Raw genomic sequence first — 27775 nt, forward strand, 5'->3', positions numbered from 1 at the left:
AAAAAGCCAGAAAATTAAATATACATGATAATAAAAAGTCTTTCATACTCTGAGAAAGAATCCGGTTTGTCTTTGTGATGCAGTTTATGCTTACTTCCACCTCCCCCAACTTATTCAGTAATTTCTTTCACCTCTTTTTGCTCTGATTTTTCTGCTGTGTAGGTGAATCAGAAAATACCCCACCCCCTGTTCTAGGTTTAGCTGCCAACACCCTTCCTCCAGACCCTGTGACCTCTACCGCTCCTGCTGATTCCTTCAATGGTATTTCAGAGAATCACAGTACCATCATGTCTCGTTTATAACTGTTCTAATCACCGTAACCCATCCACTGATCTTGTCCTCCCTAACCACTGTTTTCTTATTATTTCAGTCTGATACTCTCCAGCATTACCCTTAGTGATGTGGACCAAGTGTCTTTTTTAATTTCCTTTTAATTTTCTCATGTGGAGCAGTGCATGCCTCACATTCCGACACAGTAGAGGCATTTCATGATTTTCTCACTAACTGTAGGCTTCTACAGCCCAGATTCTCATCTCTGTTAATTCTGTGGGTCCGCTGTGTTTTTGAGTGTGTGTGTAAATGTAAATATGCATATATTACAGTTCAAATGTATGTGTGCAGGTGCTGTTTTGAAAAAAATCAGTAGGAGAAAACGTGTTACGGAGTCAGCGTTTCGTCAGAGCAGTCCTCTTTTCAAATCTCAAGGGCCTTTTTCTGCAGTATTTTCAGAATGAGCACACTCATGGTATAAAGCACACATGGTATAAACAGCCATGCTATGTTTTCAGCCTCTTGAAGTAGGTTTTGGCCATGCTGCTGTTTGTAACAAACTCCAATAGTTGACTTTGTGTTTAGGCAATCACGTTTTGTTTTCTTTTGTGCCTTTCAGTTTTATCTATCTTAGTATTTTTAAGTATTCCCCATTAAAGGGCAGCACTCCAAGATTAAGAACAAATTACGTATAGGACTTCTAATTTTGATTTAAAATGTGCATGACATTTTGAAAATGTAATGCAGCCAGTGCTTTAAGAGCTCGGTTCCTTCTCTCCCCCAGGAGGAGGAGCGAGGCTTGACTATTCCTTCTGCAAAACACAGCCTATTGATTGCTGGGCCCGTGCTCTTGCAGAACTATTTCTGCACAAACATTCGAATTTTTGTACTGATTGTTGCTCATGCACAAAGATTTGGATGTGCAGCTGGTGTGAGCTACCTGCTTTACAAAGCGTTGTCTGCTTTGTATATGTAGAGAATTGTAGTTTACTGTAATAAGTGGAGGCAAATCTTGCAGACCCCACTGAGGGGGTTTCTGGGGATGTTATAGGGAATGCAGTAATTGAGGTGCTGCAGATTGGGGCCACATATATGTCTTTAGTTGAAAGTTTTTGTTTTTGAAAGAAACAAATTTAAAGGGCAAAGCATTTGTGCTTTGCTGTGCTTCTGAGCACCATGCAGTGATCATCATAGAGGAGTGCACTCTGGTAATAACATTTGTTGAACAGCATTTTCCAATCATTCTGTTGAATAAATGGCAAGGTAGGAAAAGGGATGTGCTCAAACAAGCTTTGTCAAGCAGTGAGAAGAAGTAACAGAAAAAAAAAACAAACACACACACTTGGGGTAGTACCAAAAAGTTCTCCCCCCCCTCTCTTTACGTAACTTTCTGCTTGTGCTGATACTGATTGTCTTGTATCAGAATGGCTTCCCTCATTCAGACCTGATACATAGCTATTTGCCTGTGGCACTGTAAAACACAGGCTGTTATGTACCTGAAATGTTAAATTCACAAGCAGAAAAGTTGCATCCCAAAGCACGTCTTAAAAGACGCTGGTCATTTGGCAGCCAGACGAAGCATACCTCATGCCTTAGTCATCCAGCGCTGTGATCCAGTGGCAAGGGCCATGAGTACAAATGCAAGGTTAATTTGGGGAGTTTATCAACGCTGTGATAAGAATACAAATATCTTCAATGCGTCTCTCTGCAGCATGTGACAAACTTTCAGCTTCTACAATGAACCTGCCAAAGCAAATGGAATCGCCAATCAGTAAGCGCCTCTCCTCCTCCACAGCGGCAATAACACATTCCCCCGACAGAGGCAAGTGAAAATGCTGGTCTCCTGCCAGCATAAACTCTCCTGCTTAAAAGCAATTCTTTCTGTCCATATATCTATGCAACTCTCTTATGTCTATGATTCAAAAGCCATTAAACACTTGGGGGGCTGTAAGTTAACTATTGATATGGAATACGATAAAACAGTTCAATAGCCTGTCCCAAGACTGTGCTGCCTTGCTGGAGATCCTAGGCCAGGGACAAATGCTGTGGTGTTGGCTTTTTTTGGTGTTCTTTTTTTTGTTTACGGATTCTTTTTTCAACTTTTGATACTGTAGCAAACAAGATTGTACATGCTGTGACTGCAGCGATTTCCCATAACTCTACAGTTTGTAATCTTTTAGCCAAGTAATTAAAAACAAAGCAAAGCAAACAAGGCTGGACAATAGATACCATTGGCAGAAGTACGTCCGATGAGTCACTTGGGAGACCTCAGCCTGGTGACCAGAGGTTCAGAGCCCTTTAATTTGGTTTGATGCCCTGATCCATGAGACACTCAGCAAAAGATGATCATCTTGCAGGATTAGTGGTTGCTAAACACTGACTAGGGGACTGAAGGATTTATCCCTCTGTGAACTGTTTGGATCTTTTCTGTTTTGTTTTTTGTATTTTTTTCCTCTTCCCACCTTCCTTCTGCCTTTTTTTAATTCAGAAACAAAATGCTGACTGAAATAAGAGACAGTAAAGGCTCATTTCTAAAATGAAAAGTGAAAATAAATTTGCTTTTGTTTCTGAATTGCTTAGTGAAAACTCATCAATAGCTTTGAGATTATTGTGATATGTGGCTTTACATATGCATGCGATAAGAACATCTATAAATATCTTTCTTATATAGCTGGTGCTTATATTTAGAGGGTAGAAGGGAATGCAGGCATATTGTATAAGTAAGATTTATATAATGCAGTGAGACTGCAAATTTTAAATGCATTCCAGTATGGTTGGCACACTAGAGTGTAGCTGCACTGTTACACCAACTATTTCACCTTTCTACTGGGGAAGACAGCAAGTGTTTCTCATGCTGAGTCACGAAAGCCACCATTTTGTGGAATGGAACACTGCTCTGTGTGAGAACAAAATTCAACATAGTCTTAACCTTACTGTATTTATTGTACAGGTTGAAAAATAATTTAAAGTGGTGGAGGAACAAGAAACTGCTTTTCAGAGGGAATGAAAATTATCTTTAAATACTTAAAATCTCAAACACTTCAAGACTTTCATTTCATTTAATCATTTCATTGTTTTGTTTCTGTTATTTTAACATAGTTTTTGTTTTGTTGCATTTTAAATTTTATTTTATTTGCTCCCATCCTTCAGCTCACCGCATGCATCTTAGTCCAATGGAAAACTTTATTGTTTCTCGGCTGCTGACTCCCACACAGTCGTCTTTAGCCAGAAGCAGAAGTACATTAGTGCTTTCTGAGCAGTACAATAATCCAGGTAAAAATGCGAATTTTTGAAACCATTAAGGTGTGTTTTGGGTTGCATTGGAGTAGTTGTCTAAAGAAAGTGGAGTACTATGAACCAAATGACAATTTCTGTGGTAGCACAAAATAGACTATTAACTAAGCTGCTCTTGTTAGTAGTGTTGTCATCTTTTACATCCAAATAGTATGCAGAGCAAAATTCCCAGTGTACCATTTGAGCCTTTAATATTTTTATCAGGGTTACAGCTCTTTGCTGTTAAATCACTTTTTGTCTTTAACTCTGTGTGTATGTCTATTATTTTTGTAGGCATACATACATTTTGTATATACATACAAATACACAAATTATATTTGCTTAAAGGAAAAAATGTAGACACATTGATTTGGAAGGTATAAGTTCTAGAAAATATTTATCTTTAAGAAACTAAAAGTTAAGAAAGATAATTGCTCTTCCTGTATGTAAATGGCGGTCTTAATAAAATCCTTATTTTGCAAACATGAAAAATTAATGTTTCTAGTCCTGCTAATACTGAGTCACAGGCCTGACTTTGAGTAATTCCTAGTTAAAAAGTTATGCCTGCTGTCATAGTGTTCGCAGAAACAAGAAAAAAGGTTTAATAGCTTTTCCCACACTTTTATTCAAAAGCAGAAAAGCAACCAAAAAAAAAAAAAAAAAACCACAAACACCTGTCTGCCAAAGGAAACTTTTTAAGGATAAAACTGGTTAGACAGTAGATTACCATTTTCATGTTCTATATTTTCATTTGTTGTAATTGCAGTAGGCTCAGGTCCTACATCTGTGATTTTTTTAATACAAAACATTTTAAAAATTAATTACAAAGTAATTGTACTTTCCTTTTGCGTTACTTCTTGTTGTAGTGCATAAGGATGTTGGTTTTGAATGACCCTGAAATTACTTCCCTCAGTTTTAAATTAAAGGTAGCACCTGCTAGGAGTAGAAATGTTGTCATACAGTACTTTGCCCATGAGAAAATTCCCAGTTTCCTTACTGTTCAGGGAGCAACTACTACCAAGACTGAAGGAAAAAAAAAAAGCCTACTCAAAACTAGATCAGAATAGTCTGCTGGAAATTTTGAAGTAAATTGTTCGGACCATCCATTGCTTGGATGTTTTCTATGTTGTGTTTGATATTGAAGAAATCAATAGGGACTTTCTTTGTCCTTCTCCAGTCATTTTGTTTGTAAACTCTCAGCCTTATCTCCCTCGTCATCACAGAGTTTTTAAAGTAGCACGCTGGCATGTCTGACAAGGATGCAATTTGGCCTGCAGATCGCCTTTTCCCTGAGCTGAAATTAGAATGCTGAGTCTGGGAATAGCTCTGAACCAGCGTCCTCTTGTCATTTCTTTGCAAGGCGATCGACCCGTAGCACAGATTGCAAAGAACATCGATACCCAGTGTCCATTGATGGTTTTGACAGCAGTTGTCAGCAAAAAGGGTGAAGGAGGATCTCTTATTTGAGGTGTACTTCTCTCAACAGAAGTAACTTCCAGAACAGGTCTTTATTTTTCATAGTGGATACCATGCCCCCTGAGATCATGTTTGGGTCAAAATTACTCTGCTCCTGCATTTTCTATAAGTTTAGAAATGAGGGTTCTCACTTCTGAGACTCTTTCTTTAAGGCAAAACATTATTAACATAACTCAAGATATTCAGGCAAACAGTTTTTATTGGAAGATTATAATAATTCATTTTTTTAATGGTTGAAGTAGAAATACCTTAAGCAGCAATCAAGTTTCTGAACATTTTTATTAACATCCAACAAAGTTTTGTCCAGTTGCTGCAAAGTCAGTCAAGGAAAACACAGATCCGCTTAAACTGGAAAGCATGCAAAGAGGCATCATAACAGATTATATAGGAATGCCCTCGATATTTGAAAGAAAAAAAAAAGTGCTCTCCTTAAAATTTGTGTGTAATTAACATTTTTTCCAAAGTCAATATCCTTCGTGACCTCGGTGGAATAAAGTAAGGCTGTAAACACTGTCACATGGTTACAATTTGCATGTTTCGTATTAATAGAGCATATAGTCTGTTGATTGTTCTATATGTCTGTGAAAGCTTCATCTTAGAAAGCAATATGAATGAAAAAAGAGTAAAATATCTCATTTTTTTAAAAACCCTGTTCATATTGCAGGTAAAAAAGAAATAATCCAGAAAGAGTTGCCTTGTAAACTGCAGTGCATGTGTCCTATTCAATCCTCATATTTACCACTAATGACAATAACTGAAATACCTACAGCAGCATTTATTTAGAATTTATTGAAATAATTTAAGTATTATTCTGAAGAGCAGCTGAGGTGTTTAGGAGCCTTGGCCGCATTTAGGCTTTTTAAAAATATGTATAAAAAAAAAAACAAACTTTATTCTTTTATTCCCTTTCCTGATTCACAGTATTTGTTCAAAAGTAACCCAGATAGAATTATTTTATTACACTTTTTAATCATATTGACAGGAAGCCAGAGTTTTCAAAAGAGAAAAGAATCATAGTCACAGTGAAGTGATTCAAAAAGTATATGGGAGTGGTATGTTAGAGATAATTTTTTTAAAAAAAGTCTTATAGAATGTTACTTCTAGTTGAGGCATTTTTAGCAAATACGGGGCTATGTTGAATGTGTTACATAATGTGATGTTTGTAAATGCTTTTTTAAAAACTTTAAAACAACCTTTGAATATTATAACATAGAAGTATGCTGTTTTCTCCTCTCCTTTGCCTCCTCTGTCTGTGCTCCCTTTTACTCTTGCTATTGTACTATAACTCTTTAGTATTCCATATCTGTCCTCGTGTAGCACCAGCTAGTCCTCTTAAATCTCCCTACAAGCCTTCCCCCACCCGAAGCACAGACAGAAAGAAGGCAACTTCACCCTCCACTTCGGATGCCATGAAAGGGGCGGCTGCAGCTGAAGCTACTCAGGTGGGTTTAGAACGTTCTTGATTTCACTTCTGGGTAAACTGACGTGGCTTCTGCTTGTTGGCTTTCACTTTGTGTTCATAACAATAAAGTGATGCCCCTTTTTGTAAGAAAGTAAGTCTTGCATGTTTTCACATTGCTGTTTTCACATTCCTGCTTAGTTACATTTTAATGTTTTCCTCCTCCTGGGAGTCAATGTTAAGCAGTGGTATTTGGAACAACACCTTTATTTTCAGGGGAGTGAGATTTCTGGCGCTGAAGTGCATACATTTAGAATTGCCTGTAACCTCTGGGAATGGGGATGACAAACAGGATCTCTCTACCGCATATGACTGACTCTAAGTCGGTCCAGTCTTGCTGGTTAATTAGCAAGCTTCACATATTTTGGTAACTTGCCAGAAGTATTGGCCATGCCTGTCTCTTATTCATGTTGCTCTTGTAGATGTTTTAGATGCTGTTTACGTAGAAGTTGCATTATTGATCCACTGTCGTTTCCAGATAACCACAGGCAAATAAATCTTTCACCTTCACTCAGTTTACACAACATAAGACAAGTTCTAGGAAACTTACTCTAGGGTTGTAAATTTGTGTTATATAAGATCCTGTGTCTTGGAATAGTTAATATCAAATGGTAAGGGGTTTCATGCTATGTGAATGGGGTGCAAGTGAAGGGACCAGAGCTGGGAGATGATGTTTTGTGTAATCTGACTTAGGTGCAATTCACATTGTTACATCCAGCATCATTTATGTGGTTTGTACTACTGACGGTGTCTAAGAGAACTTGCAGTCTGATTTTGATTTAAACCCTCTCCCCTCAAGAACTCCTGGAGACGTGTTTGTCTCTGATGTGTTTTTTTTTTTTTTATTTGCAACTTGTATACTATGTCCATGCAAGACATGATAATTTTTCATGTATATGGGAAAAAAAAAGTCATGTCAATTGTGAGCTGATGTTCAGATTTGTGTAACATACATAAGTTTTTTGTTTATGCCATCTTTTTACTATTAACTATCAAACACATTTTTGAAATGTTGCTCATAATTATGGAACCTAAAATGAATGGTGTTTCTAGACTGAGAAAATAAAGAAAGAGAAGCGACCCTCCACACCCAGTTCTTCATCTGGTATGGGATCTCCTCTGAGAAGGTCTGATTCTCCAGCTGCCATGTCCAGGAGATCTGCCTCACCTGCAACACCTAAGTATGCCTCTGGTCTCATACACTTTGAGTTTCTTTTTACCTATAAAAGAGACAGATTCCTGAGGAACTTCCTTTGTAGTATTGTATATAATCCAGTTAATTTTATCTATATATATTGCTATGTAGAGAGAAGTAGATGAGCAGATACAATATATGTAAAATTGTGTTAATAGTCACTGGAGATATGCTGCCTTTTCGCAGTCATTTCAAATTATCCTTGTCTAATTAATAGTTCCTGTGAAATTTTACTAAGCATTTGTTTTTAAGAATGCTTTTTGTTTTATATGATTTTGAGCAAATGCATAGAGCACAATTACTAAATAGAAATTTCAGCATTTAAAATGCGTTTCCTATTGCTGGCATTGCCATCTGGATCCATCAATATACTTAACTGTGTGTCATCTAAACCATCAGTTTTAATCTTTGTTTACTTACATACCTCTTTCCCCCACCCTGCACCATGCAGAGCTGTAGGCCTATGGCATGTGTGGCCTTACTGCCAACTGTGTTGCTTTTCTTAGTTCTCTTTTGCACTCTCTCAAATCTGTAGTCTTGTGTGTACAGCTTACAAATCCCAGGTCTTACCAAATGTCTCTTCGGCTTTCTTTGAACAAGATATTAAGTCTGGCTCAAATGCAGAAATTCTCTAAGGCCTAACCGTCAGCAGTAGTGGTCTGCTTTTTTCTTTTCTAGACCCTGTTCATGGGTCCTGTGTTGGAAATGATCTCCTCTGGTCTGGTTATAAATATTTTTTGTCTGAATCTGGCTATGTTCTGGACCACTCTTGGTGATCTTCCTGACAAATTTCTGCTTCAAGAGCTAGCTAGCATTCCTTCTCTGCTTCATCTCGGTGTGCACGGTCATTTAATGGAGGAAAGATTTTGTGTGTGTTCATCTGGTGTTAAACAAAATGCAGGAAATCATCAGACTATGGACGTTCTTTCTGTTTCAGATATCCCCTTGCATGCAATGTGAAATTACAATTCTTAGTTCATATTATGGGCCACAAATGCTCAAACTTTCAATATTGTATCTAGAATATCATCACGTTCTGAACTATATAATTTTGTAAAGAATGTAACGATAGGAAATGTTAATGGTGAATGGCTTTTTCAGTAAAATTTTGAGCAGATCATGCTACAGTTGGCACTCAAAAATGTACAGAGAAAAGGTCACACTAAAAATGTATATTATTCTAGAGATTGCTGATATTTTCTCTTCAGAATGCGTTTTTCAGTTTGGTTAACCAGTATAAAAGACATACCAAGAAACGTGTAGTTAAAATGATTTGCAGAAAATGGGTTGCTGAGTGTGAAGCGTGTCGTGATGGGCAGATACTGAAAAGGTTGGTACAGCTCGTTCTAGAGACATGGAGGTGGGGAAGAGTTTTTGTGAAACAGGTGCTTCGTTCTCCATGAAAAGAATATATCCAGTCTTAATTTGTAGAACTGGCTTCCATAAAAAGTTAGGCAAACATTTGAGGTGTTTTATTTTTTTCCTCAGATATGCAAATGCAAATTATGAGAACTTTTTTACAGGAAAATATTTTTTTTTCCTATAAGGAATATAGACTCTGCTTTTTAAAGGAAGAAGCAGATGCCATATGGAGGAATTAAGATGCCTTCTAGTGGGTTTCTCTGTGATTGTAAGCCCCAGATAGTTACCCTTTTTTTTTCTTCCTCTCTTCTTCAAGAGAATCTGATTCTGATCACTGCTACCAGTGTATTACAGAGAGTTTAATCTCAGCGTGGCCCAGTTTGAACACCCTTCTTGACCTTACGAGAGATGCAGCAAATAGAGTTTAAATCCATGTTTGTTACTGATTGCAGAAAGACAGTTCTGCTTCAGCACTCTTGAACTGTCCCTTCAGAAATTAAAAAACAAAACAAAGTATCCCATTCAGCATATTGTAGTATTATATAAAGATATGCAGTTCTTCATGCAACTCAAGTGCCAGATGATCTGGCTAGTCAGTGGATTTAAGCATAGGAACCTTCTTTTAGATTGTATAATGTTAGCTTTTCCTTTAAAGCTAACTGTGGAGCTTAAGAATGATTTTAATGTAAATATGTACACAAATACTCATTCTTGTTGAAAACTTTTACAAGTTTAATCTTTTTCCATCCAGCACACCATGTGGCCAAAAGCTACATGTGGAAGAAACAAGAATATGTATTCAACAGCATTAGTAGTTAGTGATCCTGTATAGCACCTTAACTTTGAAAGTTTTTGAGTAAAGAATCAAGAATGGCCAGTGATTTAGGTGATAATTAGATGTAGGCATTTTTCTTCTCAAAAACATGTGACTTGACGTTCCAGTTTACTTGGTATTGTGCTAGTTGTTAGCTCTTTACAGTTGTCATCTTGGTTCGGGAGTGGTTGTTGCCTGTCTTCTCTTCTTGATATCTTGTTTCATTATTTATTAATTAAACAGCTTTCTTTGTCATGGTAGAGTAACTGAAATAGGCTCAAAGGAGACAGTAAAGCTGTAACTTGAACAGAGAGAGTGATTGATGGCAGAATGGATTTGCAGTAATTGCATAAATAAAATAAAAATGTTTATGAAGGTGCAAAAAAAGATGAACTCAAAGCATAATACACAAGAAAAAATGAGTAAACGAGTACAGACATAAAAAGAGGAAAGAAAGAAAAAGGTATATGGTGAAGAATAATTACAAGCAAGGAAGGACTTCAAAGGATGAAGAAATTTGACAAATTTATCTTTAATAAAGATATTAAGAGGCGCCACACAAGAAAGAAACACAAAGCTATTGCTTTGAATCCAGTGTAGATCAGCTGACAAAGATGACAGTTAATGCATTAGAGAGCTAGGAAAATAGATAAATGATCTTTAATTTTTACAATTGCTATTGAATACACAATTGTGTAAAATGCTTCTGTTCTTCAGATCTATTCACAAGTTCAATAATACGTAGATTTTAGAGTGTTTTTTTCCCCCGGGTTGTTTCATCTTCAAAGATCTATACATTAATCAGTTTATTCTTGCAGCGTCCCTCAGAGAATTGGTAAGTGTCCCATCTTATAGATTGGCAAAGCAATAATGCTTGTGTCCTTCGCATGTCTTTGGGTAAATAGTCCCTTCAAAATCAATGGGACTTGACTGAATCGAGGAAGTAGGTTTTAGTTTTAAGTGCCTTCAGATAAGCCATAGCAAATAGAAATGGAAAGCTCTGACAGGCCCCTACATTAGATTACTATGCCAAACCATTATCTCATGTGAGAAGGAGAAAAAAGGGGAGGGGGAGGGAAAGAGGAATGCAACCCTGCTAGTCATTCTTGTTAGTTTCCAGCTCTGTTTGTACCACTACCCTTTGCTGAGAGTTTCACTAACTGAACCTGCAACTTGCTGGTTCTTTCAGGTAAGTGACATCCCATTGCAGCCACTGGGACATCGCTGTGACTAAAGAAATACATCTGTGCAATCAAATTACGGAAAAGTGATTAAATATGAATGTATGGTATTACAAAAATACCCAGACTTTTAAAAGTTTTTAAAATGGCCCATTAGCAAGATATATATTTTGTGGTGAATTCCTTATAGAACTAGCTTCTATGACCCCACTAACCTAGATCTAATTTTTTTATTTGATACCCACTATATTTATTTGTATCAATCTTTGGTTTGCATTGCAAAGATGAAAACTATTGTTAAAACGTTAGATTGCGATTATTTGGAGTTCTTTTTTCAGCAGCTAGCCTAAAGGATGGGCCAGCTGAAGGTTTTGAAAACTGGTAATAATGCAGCTATCAAACAGTAATATTTAATAGACCTATGCTGAGTTTATGCTCTTTTAAGGAATCTAAGAGAAATAAATCTGTCTGTGGCTAGAAAAGATCAAAATTAAGAGTAAAAAGGAACTGCTTTTGAGAGAGCATTGCAAATGATAGAGCAAAAATGTCAGAACCCAGGAACAGTGTTTGATCAGAGTAATCTAAGAAGAAAAGTTTGAGAACATGAAAGTCCTTGGTATGGTTCCAGCAGAGCTTTTGTTGAGTTAATAGGGAGATAGGAGAGAAAAAGAAAAAAAAAAAAAAAAAAAAAAAAGAAAAAGGCAGCACTGGCATTGATCTCTGCTGATCTCTGATTTAAAGATAGCCTCCTTAACTACCATAACCGATGACCTGCCATGTACCTGGCTTTTAAAGAAAGCATGCTGTTCTTTCTCATGCCTCTTATGGACAAAATTGGTTGTGACCTCTGACTCATGTGCTACATGTGCTTTGTTTTCTGTGCTTAGCCAGAATAAGGTCAGAACTCCTCTGCTGGGCTTACTTGTTCATGGGACATTATTCTGCATTACGGGCTGCTACTACTTCTCTTTAACTGAAATAAGGGCCTCTCTAACATAAGCACCAGTGGGTTCTCAGACATGGTAGAGATTCTTGCAGTGCACATTGGGGTCATGGTGCAAATGGCTTCCCCTGCGTCAACATGGGGGCAAGAGGAGAAGGGTAAGGCTTCATGGAGGCAGGAAGATGCTTCTTGTGCTTCTGCATTCACCTGTAAAATCTTGTGGCTCAGATTAGCTAACTTCTACACAACTGATGTGTTACCACTTCTTGGATTTTCAGGAGTCTATTTAATTAATTAATCTTCATCTGGTATGCTTCCTGTGCTCCCACAGTCTTACCAGCATTTCATTCCATTCCCTTCCCTTTCTCCCAAGGCAAAAAAAAAGTGAATGATTTTTAAACCCGGGCAGACCCCAGTGCAAGCATTGATCTGTTTGTCTTAATGATCCTGTTCTCTGTCTTCACAATCAGTTCGTCCCTTTCTGGTGGAGGAAAAAAAAAAAAGTGGCATCAATCTAAATACTAGTAGTAGGAAAGCTTTACACGTTAACAGTTCTGCCTGTGCTTAGGAATGTTAAAAATGCTAACTTGACAATGTTTAAATACAAGGGGGAAAAACTATATTTAATAATTCATTCTGGCATCAAATAAATGATCTTAAGCTTCTGGAAAAAAAAAGATTTTTTGTTCCTGATGGGCTTTCTCAGCTTTTCACTCCTCACAGTACGCTCTTGTTGTCCTTACAGTAATCTGGTGTTTATATGCTTCTCCCTTTTAGTTTCTTTTAAAACAAGCGAAGCCATAGGTGTTCTTTTGGCCAAACAGTTATATGGAAAAATCTTGTAGGTCTTAAAGTTCAAGATGTTTTACTTCATGCATTTAGGGCACATTTCTAGTCCAACAGGTAAGTTGTACAGTCAGTTTGCACTAATTCCTATGCAGTCCAAGATACATAGCTGTCACGAGTAGACTCCTTCCTACCAGCCTCTTTAATTTGATTGTCACGTCTTTATTAGAGAGCAATTACTTATTTCTGTGCTAATACTGAAAATGACTCAGCCTTAGTTACGACTGTTTTGCTGCTCCTGTCAAAACAAGTTAAATAGAAAGCCTTGCAGGAAATACATGGCAAAGTCAAATGTAAGACAGCAAGATGGGACTGTGCTTTGATGTGTCTGATTGGCAAGAAGCATCTTCTGTGCTCTGGAGAAACATAAAGGTTGTTTGCTTTCTACTTACACATTATATTTTTATGAAATGAAATGGTGTAATGGTGAGGCGCTTCTTTGAGACTGTTCGTAAGTAGGTAGGGACTTTGGCATCTCTTTGGGAATTGCATTTGTATCATGAAGAGAAAACTAAAGGCAATGATAAAAGCAGACTAGACTAACACCAACCAATATTAATCACCTTTTTCCATTGCTCTTTATTGCAAGGGATGGAAATGCTGACTTGCCTCTCTGCATCTTCCAATGCCTGTTTCTGTCCAGCAGGAGCGGGCTGCACCGCATGGCAGGCAATCCAGGAGCTGTGGGTGGCAGCAGGGCAGGGAGGGACAGGGAGCTCACTCACAGGGCCCCATCCCACAGCACCCAAAAAAGGTGACCGGGGCATGTCAGGTGTTGGTGACCAGTCAGCTAAGAGTCCAGTGACGGACAGCAAAGGCCTTAATAATTATTCAGGTCTAAGGACAAACCAGGACATCAGGATCATCAGGGTACGAGGCTGGGTGCAGTTGTGCAGCTTAGCTCACGGGAGGAGCAAGGTCAAGGAGCTGAGCTTACAGGGAGTTCCTGGACCCGAGGGCAGAGGGTACCTGAGCTGAACTTCACATTTAGTTGGGTGCTACTGTTCCGCTAGCCCAAGGGCTTTTGCAGTCTGCAGTGGCTCTTCATGGGAACAAGAGCGTGCAGGCAGTGCTCTACAGTCTTTCCCTCATAAATTGGGCAACTTAAAGTGAGCTCCCTGTGTTCTGGTGGCTCAGCCTTTTTCAAGTGCAACATAAATTTCTTTTCCTGAATTCACAAATTGAGGGGGAGTTGAAAGACTTGTAATTTTTATCATCTGCTCTGTAATGCAAATCCTGTTCCGGTTGTAATAGTCTCTGGCCACGCAATACTATAGTTAAGTTTATACAGAGCTTCGCACTCTAGTCCATTAATTTTAAGGCATTGCCCATGCTCTTCATGCCTGTGGTCTGCCAGAATGAGTGTATAGTACAGAAAATAGGCTGTAGCATTTGAAACTGTATACTGTGCAGATTAAAAAAAGTGATAGGGGATAATGTGTTTATATCGTAATTGTATATATCCATAAGGAAGGTTAAAACTGCTTGTGTAATGCTTGCTTTAATATAGGTTTGCTTCCTCTAATGGGGCTCGCATAAATCACTTTTTTAAGATTGTAATCTCCTTACTTCCATAACACTTAGCCACACAGCCCGGCGTTTCTGAATGTTAGAAGTGTTTAGTGCTAGTTACTGCTGTTAGATAAATAATGAAGGATTCTTTTGTGTAGTTTTGTTTCCTCGTAATTTCTTCTCTTATTTACTGAAAATGTGTGTCCTTGCCCTTTCATTTTCCCGCAATTGACTTCAGGGTTATCAGGTAATCTAAGGCATGCAGCAGCCAAATGAGCTATCCATTGGCAGCACTGCTGCTGTGCCATCCCATCTCCACAAGTGTGGCCATCTAGCAGGTTACACGGTCTGGGCTTTGAGCCTTGAGTCCTGCTTTTTGGTGCTGAAGAAAGCACCAGCTGAAATAGTGGAACGGGCTGTGGAACGGTTTGGTCAGTTCTGTCTCTCTTGCACTGCCTCGCTTTACCTTGGTATATAATAATATTTGGTGCTATTTAAAAAAAAAAGCATTTTAAAGATACTACTTAGTGAAAGGTGGTGTTTGAGAAGGCTGTATTCTGAGGAAAGCAGCACCTTGCGGCTCATCATCATTGCTGCAGACAGAAAGTAGTCATAGCTTCACTTTAAATGTTGAGGTAGGCTCTGGAATACAGTAGTGTTGATAAAATGATTATGGAATTATGAAAATAATTGTTTTTAGGTAGTCTGTGGTTGCTTTCCTACAACTCAGACAGTATTACTGGTCTTACTAAAGGAGTCTGTAGTCATTTGCACTTGCTTGCCAATTCCCTGCATTTCAGGTTCTGATTGCTTGCATCCAGGTAATTTCTATGCAGCATTGTGCAAAACAGCTGATACTCCTATGTAACCAGAGCCAAGAAGAAGGAAGAAAGATCTATGTAAAGATGGAACTTGATTTGAAGTTGCACAATGTGTGGACAGTTTTTGATTTTTGTCTTCCCTCATCAGGACAGTTGCAAAGACTTATCCTCAGTCTCCTAAAAATGCCAAACAATATCCAGCTTCTCCTGTGAAGCATCGTGCCACTTCTAATCTCAACCAGGAAACTCCTAAAAAGAAAGCAGATAAAGAGAAAGAAAATGCCAGTCATCAAAAATCCCCAGGAGCACGCCCCGATGAGGCAGGCCAGGTGGCTTCTGAAAAGCACGTGCCTTCTGCAGGGAAGACTGAAAGCAGTGAAGGTGAGATTTAATGCAAGAACACATTGCAAGGTATTGCGGGTCGATGGGGCAGGCATTCAAACAGTGAAGAACTGTTCTTGTGAAGGTATTTGGCTATGGGTTTATGAATAAGTTTAAAAGCACGTGCTGGAACCAGTAATGTATAGTTTTCACCAGGGTTACCCCTGTATGAAAAATGTCTGTTAACACGAATGTGAAAATGTTGCAATACAGGGATGCCCTTACCTGTCTCATATTCTATCTTCAGAAAATGCTGATGTGTGCTTTGAAAAGCAAAGGTGGCATAACAGTGTAAACCTGGCCCATTTTAGCTGCTGTGCCAGTGAGGAAGCACTGGGCACTCTCTCATTTCCCTTTTTGATTTCCACCCTTGGTCTTCTTCCAGGGAAGATCACAGCAGGAACAACTGATGCAGAAGAAGCTGCAAAAATTCTAGCTGAAAAAAGACGACAGGCCCGACTGCAAAAAGAACAAGAAGAAAGGGAGAGACAAGAAAGAGAAGAACGGGAAAGGTATCACTGCTGATTTGTGAAAATTTATTAGCTAATAATTTGACTTGTATCACTGACGGTGCTTGAAACTGTGATGTTTTTAGAGTCAAGGCAGAAGCTTACATTTAAGTGTTAATTTATTTAAATTTGGATCCATAATTCATTAGTGTCTTTATGACTAGTGAAGTTAGAAAATAGCAATTTTGCCCCTTCAAGAAGCCTGAAGAAACTGACTCATCCAAATACTTCAGGTATGTCCACACTGCAGTGTGCAGTACCTTGTAAAAACATCTGAGGCAGTTTTTAAATGAGCTAGTTCATGTAGAAGAAATCGTCGTGTGGTAACAGTTTATGCCTTAAACTGCAAGGCTTGTGTTCAGAAAAATTACCTGAAGTTCATCTCCCTGCCCAGTACACTTGAGGGCTTTAAGAGTGTGGGCACAATGAACATTGCTGTGGCTAAACAGTGGATTTCCAGCTCTGTTCCTGGAGCAAGTTTTTGAGTTGTTCTCCATATTGGACACTGGTTGCATATGTCAACTAATCATGCCTTCCTTCCCTAATACTAAATCTCTAACTCTCTCTACATGTCTAAATGCAACTGTGCCTGTTCTTACTGAGAATGTTTGGGGAAAAAAATCGCTAGTGTCTGCCAGTTTGGCCCAGCAGAAATATTTCCCATATCCCCAATATGCAGGGATAAGATTGTTCAGTTCTTAAAACAGCACTTGATTGTGATGGTGAAGGAACATGCTGTCCTTGAGTGGGCCAGTGAACAGCACAGGTGGAATATTTAGACCCACTCTTTTGAGCATATCACTGTTCAGTGGATTTTGTTTGCTGCTACTTATCCAATGTGTTTATCTTTAGCTAAAATGAAGGACGGAAATATATGCTTGTGTATAGATACCAGTGTTCTGGGAGCTAAGTGAAGTGCTGGGGAAGAGGGATGTCTTTTATTATTGAAGCTTACAGAACATTATTTCTTTATATTCCATTGGAAACTAGAATGGAAATGATTTGTTTTTTCTTTGATCAAACCTGTTTGTGTTTTTTTTAAAGGGAAATATAATTTCTATGAGACATTATATTTAATATATTTATTATATTTAAGGTTGGAATAAACCTTTGATATTCTGGGCACGTGCTCAACCTCTTCCTTGTATTCTTGGTATTTTTCAAGAAGATGTCCACCGATGCAGAGACAGCTAATGATGACTGTATGCCATACATACCACAAGATTCATGCTAAACAAGATGAAACCTTTTAAATGTTCTCATGTATATTTGCAGGCTTGAAAGAGAAGAACAGAAAAGAAAGGCAGAAGAAGAAAGACTTCGTCTCGAGGAGGAGGCTCGTAAGAAAGAGGAGGAGAGAAGACGTGAAGAAGAAGCAGCTAGAAAAAAGGCAGAAGAGGAAGCCAAGAGAAGAGCTGAGGAAGAACAAATGCTGAAAGAAAAGCAAGAAAAGGAGCTCCAGGCCAAAATTGAGAAACAGGTATAATCTCAAACACAGATATGTATACATATATTTATATATACATAGAAATAAAATATTTTACACTATCCACTAATCATCCTGAAATAAATAGTGGACCTATCATGTTTTGCACGTTTTGATTAGAGGGAAGAAGCGGAAATCAAAGCCCGTGAGGCAGCTGAACAACTTCGTCTTGAAAGGGAGCAAATCATGCAGCAAATTGAGCAAGAAAGACTGGAGCGGAAGAAGGTAGGTATTTGTGTCTTGTTTAAGATGCTTATTTCAGGTCCTGTTTAAATATATAACCTGGGAAGTACTCAGTAGAATCCAGAAATAACACTGCGGGGGGGAGGGGGATTACAGATTAGTGTTTATGCTTAATTTAGTATTCTTCTTACAGGTTAGGGGAATGTCTGCATCAGCATATATAACAAAGTGGAGTTGCCTAAGGCAACTTAGAAGAAATTACTTTCCTCTAAGTAGCAAACACAGAATTAGCCTCAACCCACAAAATTAAATGCCTGAGACAAACAGGGAATGGCATGCCAAGGCAAATGTTGATTGCCACCCAGCCCAGGACATCACAGACTATTGAGGAACATGAGTGACTTTGTTTTAAAACTTACTCAACAAAAGCTCTGTGTTCTTAATTGAGAAAGCTAATAGGATAAACAGGTTTCTTCCCACCTGGCTTGTCTCTGGTTACATTATGCAGAGGCAGCAGGGCTGTCTTCCGCAACTGTTTTTGCACAAGCAAGGCTGGAACTGCATAGCTTAGCTTTACCTACAGCTCTGTGGCAAGAGACAACAGCTGCAGAGCTGCTGAGCCTCTTTCTGGTTATAGAAAGCTTTCTTTCCATATATGTTATTCCAATATGTTATTTTTAACAGTTTACCACCGAGCTGGAGGCATGTTGCAGTTGCAGATTAGAATACCAAAGCAAAATGTCTTTACATCTGAAATAGTTTCCTTTCACAGTAGTGCAAAGAAACAAGGCTTGCTGGGAGTTGTTGTTGTGTGGGTTTTCATTATTTTTAATGAAAAAAGAGGTTTTAGGGTAGCTCCTTGCACATTCCTAGCAAGAATAACTTCAGATGTTTCATTTACTCCATCCCAAAAACCCTAACTATTTTTAAAGCAACAATTTGAAAATAGGAAAAGCAACTAGATTAAAATAATAGCTGTTGTTTTAAAATAAATCTCTTTGTCTAAAGCTGAGCACAACTCAAAACTACGAACACCTTGTATTTAAAATATCTGTCTGCCTATAAATTCCATCTAGTGAGAAAGTCCTGTTTTGTGAGCTCTGGTATGTGAAAGCCAGCTACCAGCTGTTTGCTATCTTTTATTTACTTATTTATCCTCCCTTTTTCAGGAGAGGCAGGGATGAAGTCGTGAAGAGACACAACTTTTTATCTTCTTTTCTTCCTTTGTCTTTTGTGTTAAATATTCTGCCTGCCTTCTCATACACCATTTTATTTTGATTTCTAGAGAATAGATGAAATAATGAAGAGAACAAGGAGGAGTGAAACACCAGAAATAAAGGTATGAAATTATTTTTTCAGGATTTATTTTGGTTTATAACTCGTGAAAATTAAACCCTAGCATTGTTCTATGATAGTAAGTATACTTAGATATGCCCTACACCCAAATTTTAGTTGCATTTTAGAATTGAGAATGACTTACTGTTGTGCAACTGCAACAGAGACACAGCTTTATGCAAGTGTTGTACCTCCTAGTGAGGTGGGAAGAACCCATCCTTTGGTGGTAGTACTGAATGCTGGAGCTGTAGTGTTTGCTGATGTGTTGTATCTTCTGCTTTGTATCAGCCAGTGAATTAGTTATTAAGCTCTCCATGTTAAGCCTATCAGGAATGTAGTTTTTGAGAACAAGGCAGGTGTGTGCAGCTAGAAAGTTATGAACAGTTAAGTTTTCACTTAAAATGTAAACTTTCTACTAAGAAAATAATTTGTTCAGTTACTTTCAGAGAATATTTGAAGGTTTTTTTTGTTTTTTTTTAAGCCCAATATTAAAAGAAAAAAAAAAACACTTCTCTAATACTGTTGATGAACTTTGACTACCCCCTGGCCCTGGGGGTACTCCCACAGGTTTGGAACACAATCAGTTCCATGAAGATTACACTACTTTGTCTAATACAGTTGATTTGTTACTTGATTACAGAAGGAAGAGCCAAAACTGGAGATACCATCAACTTTGAATGTGGAAAAGCAACCAAAAGTCCTTGTTCTCAACCAGCCAGGTGAGGCTTGCTGTATTTTTCTGACCTCTTTTAATAACTGTCTCTTTTCAGAGTTTTTCTCAGACATAACACTGTGTATTACCACAGGTTCGTTCTTTTTATCTCAAAAAGAATAGCTAGGTTTATGTCAGTCACAAATGTTAGAGACTGGGAACTCACCCTTGTTTAGCCACGTAAACAGAAGCAGAAGAAAGTTTCTTCTCCGTTTAGTATCTGACATAGCATTTCTGATCTGACATAGCATTTCTGTAAATGAAAAGTTCCAGTCTGCTAGTTGGTTTGGCTGCTGCAACCTACATTGGAGTTTTGTTGGTTAAAAAAAATAAATAAAAATTCAGCACGCAACCAGGCTTGCAAGCTTTTTATAGCATTGCTCAGAGTCTTGATGAAAGTAAGATTTAATTTGACTTGTTGAAAACAGCACGTATTTTTAAGAATTAATTTAAAAAAAATAGTTGTGGCATTTATCTATGTTTTGTTTACTTTCCTATGTTAAAGGCTTTTAGTAAATGGCGTAAAAGATGATACATCCTCTTCCTGTTTCATTAAAAGTTGTAACATAAAGCACAATTTTAGAGTGGAAAGGAGGATTGAAAGTGTAGTGTGAATCATAGATGAACTTGAGTCCCTCCTTCGTTGTCAGTTCTCCTTTCTACTCTGTAACTTAAAAGCGTTTCTGATTAAATAATAATAATAATAAAATATTGCTATTGTCATAATTTCTAACCTTCTTTTATAGAGATCAATGGACTGGCAACCTGCCTAAAAAATAAAAGCTTAGAAAGTGCTGCCTCTGTAGTCCCTTCCCAAGATGTAGTTGCTAATGGACTAAAGTCAGTTCCAGGACTTATTCAGCTGGAAGCTGTTGATGGGAAGTCTAACAGCATGGAAGACTCAACAGATGAGGTTCAGTCTATGGACGTGAGGTACAGACCATATCTACAAACAGAATTTGTGAAATTCATATTAGACACAAACAGTTTCCTGTTTCATTTGTTAATACTTATTCCTTTACTTCTCACCTACTCCACAATGCATCAGGATAGTGGTAACTGCTGTGGTGTCTTCCAGTTCTGTCAAGATACAAATTGGTTGTTTCAGACAAGAGTCTGACTCTCATCTTACTCTCACATATTTGGGGGTAGGGGAACTTCAAAACCTTTCTACCATTGTTGTATGGATTCCATACAAATTTTCCCAAACCTTTCAGATAGACCCCAGAACCCAGAATGTCTTACTGTGAAAATGGATACAATAAATATTATTCAGATGCCACCATTATACTTTTATTTGTATCAAGACTGGATGGTACAAGATTTTCTCTGCCCATACAAACAGAATAACGTAAAATTGTGAATTCAGAGTTTTAAGTACTTTATTGGAACAAGTCTATCAAAATGAGTAATTATTAAATACTGTTTGGATTTTGGTTGAAGGACTCAGGAAAGAAGGAAGTTGGTAATTTTAAGGTTGTTATGAGAAAGCTAGCTCTGAATTTTAAACATTTAAAATTTTACTACATTTCATTAACCAATCAGGTAAATTAACCTCTCAAACAGTTTACATATTTCCAGTAAATCTGCATAAATACATAAGTGCCCTACTGGGCCAGACCAAAAGTCCACCTAAGCCATTGTTCTGTCTGAGCAAGTATGAATAGGAAAATCTAGTTAGGGAGAGCACCTGAGCCTAAACCACTTCCTGCAATCCAATACCACACAGAAGTATATTAGGGACGCTGCAGGGTAGAAGTCTGCGTTACCATGTTTAATATCCACAGATCAGTCTGTTCCTCATGTGTTTATCTAACTCCTTTTTCAACCTGCTAATAATATTTGCTTCTATGACCTCATCTGGCAGCAAATTCTACAGCTCAGTCCCTCTGAGGTAAATTATATTCTTTGAGCTGTGTTAAACCCAGTCTCTTACCAGTATCATTGAGCACCACCTAGATTTGGTGTTACTGAACCTGAGGCACAGAAGTTCTGCCTTTTCTTCTCTGAACTGAGAGGTACTTGCTGTTGTAGTCTCTGTAAAGCATCAGCTGATTGCAGTGCTGCTTAAATTAAATTCTGTCATTTCTATGTCTGACCTATGTCATAAAGTATTAAGAAATATCCTTTTATTTAAATTGTGAATTGCTTTAGGTAAATACTTGCAGGGGCGGGACAGAAATTTGCAAGATGCGATTAATATTTAGGTAATGGAAGGGTGCAGGTGCTGTAATGAGCGGTCAGTAAACTCAGTTCAGTAAACTACCAGAGATGTGTTTTTTAGGGATGAGTGTTCATGTCCCACAGGTACCACAAACCTTAATCTTTAAGGAGTGTAAATTAAGTGTGACCTTTCTTCCTGAACAGGATGATCTCTTTTTGTTTGGATTGGGACATATTCTAGGTAAAGGCTTACTGCAGCTGGCCCTAAGATTAGTAGTAGGTTTTAGATGGTCAGAAGATTAATTTGTTGCTTAATGAAAATTTACACAGCTGTTGTTCTGCATCATCTTTTCATATATCTTTTCTATAGCCCGGTTTCAAAAGAAGAACTTATCTCCATCCCTGAATATTCACCCATGAATGAACTCATGCCCGGTGTTTCTTTGGACCAAAACGGGACAAGTAATGCCAAGGCTCTTGAAGATCTCTTGGATTTCACAGGCCAAGCTACTTACTCCAAGACGTCCAGTGATACCATTAGCCTAGATGACTGTAACAAAAACTTGATTGAGGGGTTTAACAGCCCAGGACAGGAAAATACACTTAATTCCATCTGTTGACAACCTCGCTTTTCAGCAGAACAAAAAAAGGTACAGTATTGTGATAAACAACTTAGATGTGATAAATTGCTGTGATTACTTATGAGCTTCCCAGAAGATAGAGCAGTTGTAAACACCAGCTTTCTTCCTCTCTTCACATATGGTCTCTGAGATATTTAAATGTAGCATAATCTTTCACATTTGCAGCTCTTTTTAAATGGGCATCATATGTAAACTGCATGTATCATAGCAACTGAAAGTATCTGGTAAATTGAAACATTTCCCTTTTTCCATTCAGAATGTAGTGTGAAGAGAGCTGCTCATTTTCAACATTAATAAAATACCTTTCCTGTAAGTCTTCGGAGCACATTAACAACAACAACAACAAAAAACAGTTAAAAGTGGGGCCAACCTAGAAAATAGTAGTTATTGTTGCTGCTTGCTTTTTTTCTGCTGCTGTAAAGACTTGCAGCATGATGTAGAGTCACTTATCCTGGAAAGCTGACAAACTACGTGGGGAAGAAAAATGGTAGACTTTAATGGCAATTTCAAAGTACGTTTCCACAGCTAATTTTATTAAGTGTGTGTTCTAAATTACAGAACTGAGGTCATATAACTTGCATAGCTGACTTGGTTTTCTTCTTTTGTTTTTTAATTGACAGAGGTAGCGATCTGTGGAGGATACATATTCCTGTGATGCTACTGACGGTAAAATACGAGCTTGTCACTTGGAAAAGCTTCTGCAGTCCTTGAACACTGGATCTCAAATAATCGGAGCTGAATAGAACTTCGTCTTCCCAGGGAATATGTTGAATAACTGTCTGCTTTTGGTGGCAAACAGTGATCTAGAACCTCGATGGTTTCAGGGAAGACTATGCATTAGAATCTGAGCTTTAGCTGCTAGTAAAGCACTTAAAATTTCCTTTAATTTAAAATCCATCTGAACACTTCACTGTGATTTTTACTTGTGCGTTTTATTTTAAAATCATTCTTCCTTAATTTTATCATACATATATTTAGATGTCTTTTTCTTGTAAATAGTGAAGAAATTTGCCCACGGTGCATTGAAATGAAATAATCTACTGTACTTTAGTTTTGTGCCTATCTTTTTTTGTTTCCTTTTTAATAAGGAATTATTGGCAACATTTATGCAGGTGTATAATTCAAATCTATAAGTGAAAAGGCTTGAAAAATACAGAATTACTGGAATTGGAAGAGCCTTCTTACTGACTGTGGAGTGTGGAAGTTATCACGTTGCGGTTATGTTGGCAGTTTTAGTCACTAGTGGCACTTGTTGGTCAATACTTATAGTCCTGGAGCGACTATCAGTTATGTGTTTAAAAACATACTTGTGTAACACCTGTGAACAACATAGGCAGAATGCCTAGTATAATCCTTTAATACATATAGTATAACTGTAGTAGATGCAAATGAGTATGTTGGGGGGCAGATAACATGTTAACCTTTGAGGATGTGGACATTTGATAAATACCAGCAGGCTTGCTGTCATGTGGAGAAGCATTTTGTCTTCCTTAGAGGCTCAACAAAACAAGGTACAGTCAGCAGCAAAATAATATTCAAACATTGCAGCAGAAATACAAAGGCTGGGAGACACACAGTGAACACTGCTAGCCTACTTAATATCCTATAAGCATCTGTATGGAAGAATTCACATCAAGATGTATAATGTGTAGACATTACGTGCCATACAGCATTAACTTTATTTCTGTTGGTAAACTATGATAACTTTATGCTAGACTCTGTGCTGCTTTGAGGACGCTTTTGTCCAGTTCCTTATAAAAAATAAATTATAAATACATCTCTCTTTGGAAACTAACATGAAAAGAAGTGAAAACTTGTTTTTTTTTGTTTTGTTTTTTTTCCTGTGCAAGGGAGTTCAAAATGTAGCTTGAGCTCAATTGTAGACCCATTCTTGCGCTCTTTAAAGCCAGCAGTGGGGATGTAACCAATGAAATTATGTGCGATGTATACAGGAAGCATACCTACAGCAATCCAGTTATTTATGTTGGTGTACTTCAGAAAAATAATTTCTTTTGACTGTGCAGTAAGCTGTAGCATGGTACTGTGTCTTCCAAATTAGTCCTACATTTATTTCTTAAACGATAAACAAACAAAACCATTTGGTTTGCTGTGATACATTGTATTTGACAAATGTCACATGATATTTTATGGTGTCATTGTATAACCTGTAGATTTCTTTATTTGCATGACATGTATAGCATGTATAAAGGTGAAATACATTTTCATTTCTGAATTTAATGTTTGTTTCTTAGCTTTTTTTATTCCTAGCAAAAAAAAATAAGGCTAATTTTAAAAATACCTATGTGTTAATTTGTGCTGAGATGTTTACAGGCTTCTTCAGAAATAGTGAACGAAGGAATTCTCAGAGCCTTAAAACATTGCACCATTGCTTCCTTTGCCATACACTAATGCGCTTTCTGAGGTCTTGCCAATACATAGAAGAAATGTAGGCCAGTGGTAGAAAAGCCATAAGGTGAGGGCATCCAGACTATGACATCCAAAACACTAGTGACGGCATATAAACCAGTGTGTGGCCTCAGCTCTCTGGGGTATTACTTGGCAAAGAGAAAGAAAATGAGGAAAAGAGAACTTGAGCCATGGCCAGTAGACACTGTTCTGCTGAGTGTGTGAGATGTGTTCTGTAACCTACCCGTAACATAAATGCTCATCTTCTCTCCAAGCTAAATGCACGTGCTGCTACCTGGAAAGTGACCTGCTTGGAGTTGCAGTATTCTTGTGAAACATGAGGGAAAACATTCTGCAGATACATTTTTTAAAATCATAACTTTGGTGAAAATTTAAAAAATTAGAAAATGTACTTTATAACGAAGTATATTAATATTTTCCATAGTGACAGTTCATCTTGCTCTTAATAACTCTTGAATCATTCATGTGATCTGCCCACTCAGTTGATTACTAAGATTAAAGGATGTATGCTAGGTCTGTAGTTATAAAGAAAGGCCATGTGTATTTTCTTTTATATCTGCTTTCAAATGAAACCTTAAAGAATTGTTTGAATATCTGGGGCAAGTACTGTTAGTTGAGGGGTTAAATTGCTCCCATTTTTTGCTTTAGGTGATACAAATCCTTTGTATCAATATTAACATTTGCTGCTGTAATTTAAATCTGCCCAGAGAGCTTTATTTTTAATTTGTTGGTGGCCTTGGAACTGTGCTGGAAGATCGCTAGTGATTCATCCACGTCCTTTGTAGAGTTTTGCTGCTGTAAAGCATTTGAGGATGAAGCTCTAAGAAGCAGCAAGAAAAAAAGACTACAGCAATGATCCATAAACGGATTTTCATGAATGGATGAAAGGATTTTTCTTTCAGTGTACTTTAATAAAAGTGATTTGCAAAACAGGAGTGAGTGTCAGAGAACAACCAAAACAGAATTCAGACTAAAACACTAAACTACATATTATAATGAAACCATAAGTTGTTAACAAAGTTAGCATGTAATATTTTCTGGTAACGTGCAGAGCTAATACAGCATGATGAAATAACGCAAACATAGCTATCTCAAGCACCAAGAAGAATCTGACACTGCTACTGTCTTTCCCAGATTTATTTTCATTAACTTGTATAACTATGAAAGCAGAAATAAAGGTAAGGTAATTGGGCATTGCAGTAACTCCCTGATTAGGATGAGCATTTTCCTTGGTATTGCTCTGGGAAACAGCACCCAAAGCTTGTCTCAGGCCTTGGCAAAGGCCTCGAGCTGCCCTCCTGGCTTCCACGTGTGTTCACTTCAAAATGAAGCGGCATTGATGATGGGCGGATCCGGACCCCGAGGCTGCATTTTCATCTAGTGATACTGGGCTAGGAGGGGGGAATCATCTGCTCACCTGTAATTGTACAGATAAGTCTGGAGAAAGCAACAGGAATAGCACAGACTGCTACTCCGGCTGGTGGGATGTTGGTCTTCCCTTTGCCACCTCTCAAAAAGCGACTCTTTGCTCGTTAGCTCCCAGCCTCATTAGCTGTATGCAGCTTCTTTGGGTGGCTGGCCACTCCAGGCGCCCCTGCCACCACCGGGCTTGTATTTACAGCATCAGCACTGCAGCTTTTTTGCTTCTCCACAACCCCGCATGCCCGAGGTGGCACTGGCAGCCTTTGATCAGCCGTGGCTGGTCAGAGGAGCGTGGGATGCCAGGGCAGCTCTGGAGCTGCAAAGCAGCCTGGAAGCCCCAGCAGATGTACTTCTGTGAAGGGCTTAAGCTGCATCCCTTCCCCATCTCAGCCAAAGCCCTTCCAAACACAAAATGTGAAATATATCCCTAGTAGGTACCTTCTTGTTAAGCTGACATCCGGAAGGCGTTCTGTGCTCTCAAGACAGCAGGTGAGACCACTGAGCAGATGCCCCTGTGGTGAAGGGACCCTGGTCTCTTCCAGTGGTGTCTGCTGAGCAGGGTTTGCCGGTAGCACCTCTAAGGTCACTCCTGTGACTACCTACTTGTTCCTTACCCATTGAAAGGGTATTAAAATGCAAGCAGTTTCATACTCGGGAGCCAGCAATTTACTCTGTGAGGTCTATTTCTTGTTTTCTTTAAGCCACTGCCCAAATGCTGCACTGGAAAAACAAGAGCAAGACTCATTTGAGCAGCGCACAAATGGATCCGTGGGGACACGCTGCTTGACCTGCTACAGCAAAGCGTGGGACTTCGTCCTTCTCCTGTCTCCCTCCATCTGCAAGAACAACGCAGAGACTGAAAAGCTGTCCACCTCTGCTCCCATTTTAGAGGAATGCTGCTCAAGCTGTTGGTTGCCTCCAAAACCAATGTGAAGAGTGGTTGTTGACCTCTACTGCCTATATAAATGTTGGTTACCTGACACTTCAGGATGCTGATTTGCAGTGTTAATACTATGTTTTGAATAATATATTACCGCTGAGCCACTATGCTAAAATCTGGAGAATGTATATTGTGAATGCGTTTTTTTTTTTAATCTTAAGAAAAACAGCTTCTAGGTTCATTCACTTTCCAAAATATATACATATATATACATACATTTTAAAATAATCTGAACCTTAAGATACTCAAATGCATTTTTGTTATGCTTTTAGTGGCAGCAATTTGTCCAGGGCACTGCAAGCCACAATGTTCTTCTCTCCCCCAGTTCTTTATCCCATCATTTATCTTATTGTTATTACTTCTCACAGCTGAAAATTAGGTGCTATTGTTCACTCAGTTGGCCAATTTAACTCATCTACTGTAG

At 38.2% G+C, this 27775-nt stretch overlaps 1 protein-coding gene across 7 annotated transcripts in view; it reads left to right on the top strand.

Annotated features, from left to right (window-relative positions):
- Positions 1-24800, top strand: part of MAP7D2 (MAP7 domain containing 2) — a 75466-nt gene extending 50666 nt beyond the window's left edge. For 4 of the 7 annotated variants that reach the window (XM_072028765.1, XM_038172901.2, XM_038172904.2 and 1 more), the window contains 14 exons: positions 163-261; positions 1982-2092; positions 3421-3543; positions 6313-6461; positions 7532-7659; positions 15301-15533; positions 15919-16045; positions 17318-17522; positions 17649-17753; positions 18997-19050; positions 19687-19765; positions 20505-20691; positions 22292-22571; positions 23183-24800. In XM_072028765.1, the coding sequence (XP_071884866.1) occupies positions 163-261; positions 1982-2092; positions 3421-3543; positions 6313-6461; positions 7532-7659; positions 15301-15533; positions 15919-16045; positions 17318-17522; positions 17649-17753; positions 18997-19050; positions 19687-19765; positions 20505-20691; positions 22292-22541 (1850 nt within the window). In that variant the 3' untranslated portion in view covers positions 22542-22571; positions 23183-24800. The remainder of the gene's footprint in view (positions 1-162; positions 262-1981; positions 2093-3420; positions 3544-6312; positions 6462-7531; positions 7660-15300; positions 15534-15918; positions 16046-17317; positions 17523-17648; positions 17754-18996; positions 19051-19686; positions 19766-20504; positions 20692-22291; positions 22572-23182) is intronic. The other 3 variants (XM_072028755.1, XM_038172906.2, XM_072028752.1) reach the window with 2 other exon arrangements.
- The last annotated feature ends 2975 nt before the right edge of the window (positions 24801-27775 follow it).

The sequence above is a fragment of the Anas platyrhynchos genome, chromosome 1, assembly GCF_047663525.1.
Source record: "Anas platyrhynchos isolate ZD024472 breed Pekin duck chromosome 1, IASCAAS_PekinDuck_T2T, whole genome shotgun sequence".
NCBI classification, from domain to species: Eukaryota; Metazoa; Chordata; class Aves; order Anseriformes; family Anatidae; genus Anas; species Anas platyrhynchos.